At 32.5% G+C, this 1969-nt stretch overlaps 1 protein-coding gene across 1 annotated transcript in view; it reads left to right on the top strand.

The window, feature by feature from the left end:
* The window catches only part of EIF3H (eukaryotic translation initiation factor 3 subunit H), a 119612-nt gene extending 118141 nt beyond the window's left edge, over positions 1–1471 (top strand). Inside the window, exon 8 of the mRNA XM_019528090.1 lies at positions 1200–1471. Within this exon, the coding sequence (XP_019383635.1) occupies positions 1200–1297 (98 nt within the window). The 3' untranslated portion in view covers positions 1298–1471. The remainder of the gene's footprint in view (positions 1–1199) is intronic.
* The last annotated feature ends 498 nt before the right edge of the window (positions 1472–1969 follow it).

Raw genomic sequence — 1969 nt, 5'->3', positions numbered from 1 at the left:
AAAAAAAAAAAAAAAAAAGATTTGTCACTTAAAATAATTAAGTTTCAATACAATACAATAAATAAGTTTCAACAAGTACATTTTGTCCATGTAGTTTTAAAACAAGTCTCTCTTCTGGAGTCGCTTAAAATTGAGAGTGCTGTCTTAGTACAGCTTGTGTTTTATAATAAATCCTAGGAGCACAAAACTGTTTAAAAATGCATCGTAATACTTTTATGAAGCACAATAGAGGCAGGGAGCGTATGTACTTTTTATGATGGTAGATTATGGTTGTGCTGTCTTCTACAAGAAAGGAAAGTGAAAACCTTTATAATCAAAGAAAAAACAGCCTTCAGCCAAAATACTTACCTCATTTGTTCTTTTAGTTATAGTCAGGGGAAGAACTGAAGACATCCATTTCTTTAATTCAGAGGGCTTAAAGTTTGTGGATACAGAATAAAACTTAGCTGCTTTGTCTCTGAGGCATTTAAAAACTTTTTAAGTAGAGCATTAAATTGAAGTTTATTGGTCTGCTAAACAGTCTTAATTTTGATTAAGCTGACTTTATGGTTTCACATTCCCAAAAAATAACTTGTAGCAGCACTTGTATAAAAATGGTTTGATGGAGATGTTTCATTTGTATAGCACTGACAAGGCATCATACCCCAGTGGTTTTTTGAAATTTCTAATAACGTGAAATATTTGGGGGAAAAATGGCAAACGGTGTCAAATGGGAAAGCACCATAATTTTCAAGTAAAGGGTGTATTTATTATAAATATTTTTAATGGGAGCAGTAAATACACAAGAATTCAATTGAAATTGAGCCTTGCAGTATTTTTAAGGCTGCTAATTTTGAACAAGTAATTAATGCGATTAAACCTCCAACACTACACCAAAAATTGCATATACTTTTTATGTTGCTTGGCCAACTTATTTGGAAGTTGCATATATTACAACTGAATTAAAATTATAAAATATTTAATTTTGAAATGCATACCAACTTATCTACTCTGCTGATTTGATCTACTATTCTTTCCAAGTCTATTTGTGTATTGAAAAATTCTTTCCAGTGTCAAGCTGTTTAAGTTTCTACTTTGCGGTATGTTGTGGTATGCTTATAATGGTAAGTGCTTGGGAATTCTTAAATCATGTTAAAGGACATTCTTCAGATCAGATCACATAATTGATGATGGGTTTTTTTTTACTTTCCTGTTGACAGGTCAAATTAATACTTATGCCCAGAATATCAAGGAGTTCACTGCGCAGAACTTGGGCAAACTCTTCATGGCCCAAGCCCTCCAAGAGTACAACAGCTAAAGAGGAAAAATCTATTATTTGATACAATATCCAACAAAAGGAGTTCTGGTTCACACTTTTTATATGGCTGAAGAAACTTTTCAAGCATTGTTGGCACACTGGAAAAAATGTCTTATGAAGGCGTGTGTAGAATTGTCTCCCTCTTCTAAAGAAAAATAAAAGTAAATTTGAACACACTTTTTGTCTCTATTTTTTAGACTGAAACTTTCTATCCCTTGCACCATTAATTTATTCATGTTGCATATCTTCCTGTGTTTAGTTAAAACAAGCAATAATACTGTTTAGTTTGTATTTAACCTAGAAACCAATAATAACATTTTCTACATGTGCACAACATGGCTGACTTAACTTTGCAGAGGGCATCTTTAGACATCTTGACTCAATTGCTCAAGTTTACAAGTATAATTTCTTTATTATTTAATTTATTTGGATTTCTTGGTGCAAGGGATATTTAACTTGCATAACTCTTACCATAGACATTTTGGAGGCTTCATGAGCGGAACATAGACATTTCTTGTAATGCTTCACATAACTGAGGTTTAAATACAGCACACTGATTGATTCAAATAGTTGCATAGAAACATGCCGTGTCCTCTATATGAGTGGATGAATGCTGTGTGTTGACCTTGTTGTTGGGACATTTACTGCATGACTATAATGATTTAGCTTAAT

The sequence above is a fragment of the Gavialis gangeticus genome, unplaced genomic scaffold (genome assembly GCF_001723915.1).
Source record: "Gavialis gangeticus isolate Ggan-Ray unplaced genomic scaffold, GavGan_comp1, whole genome shotgun sequence".
Classification (NCBI taxonomy): domain Eukaryota; kingdom Metazoa; phylum Chordata; order Crocodylia; family Gavialidae; genus Gavialis; species Gavialis gangeticus.
This window is presented reverse-complemented; position numbering and strand designations above follow the sequence as displayed.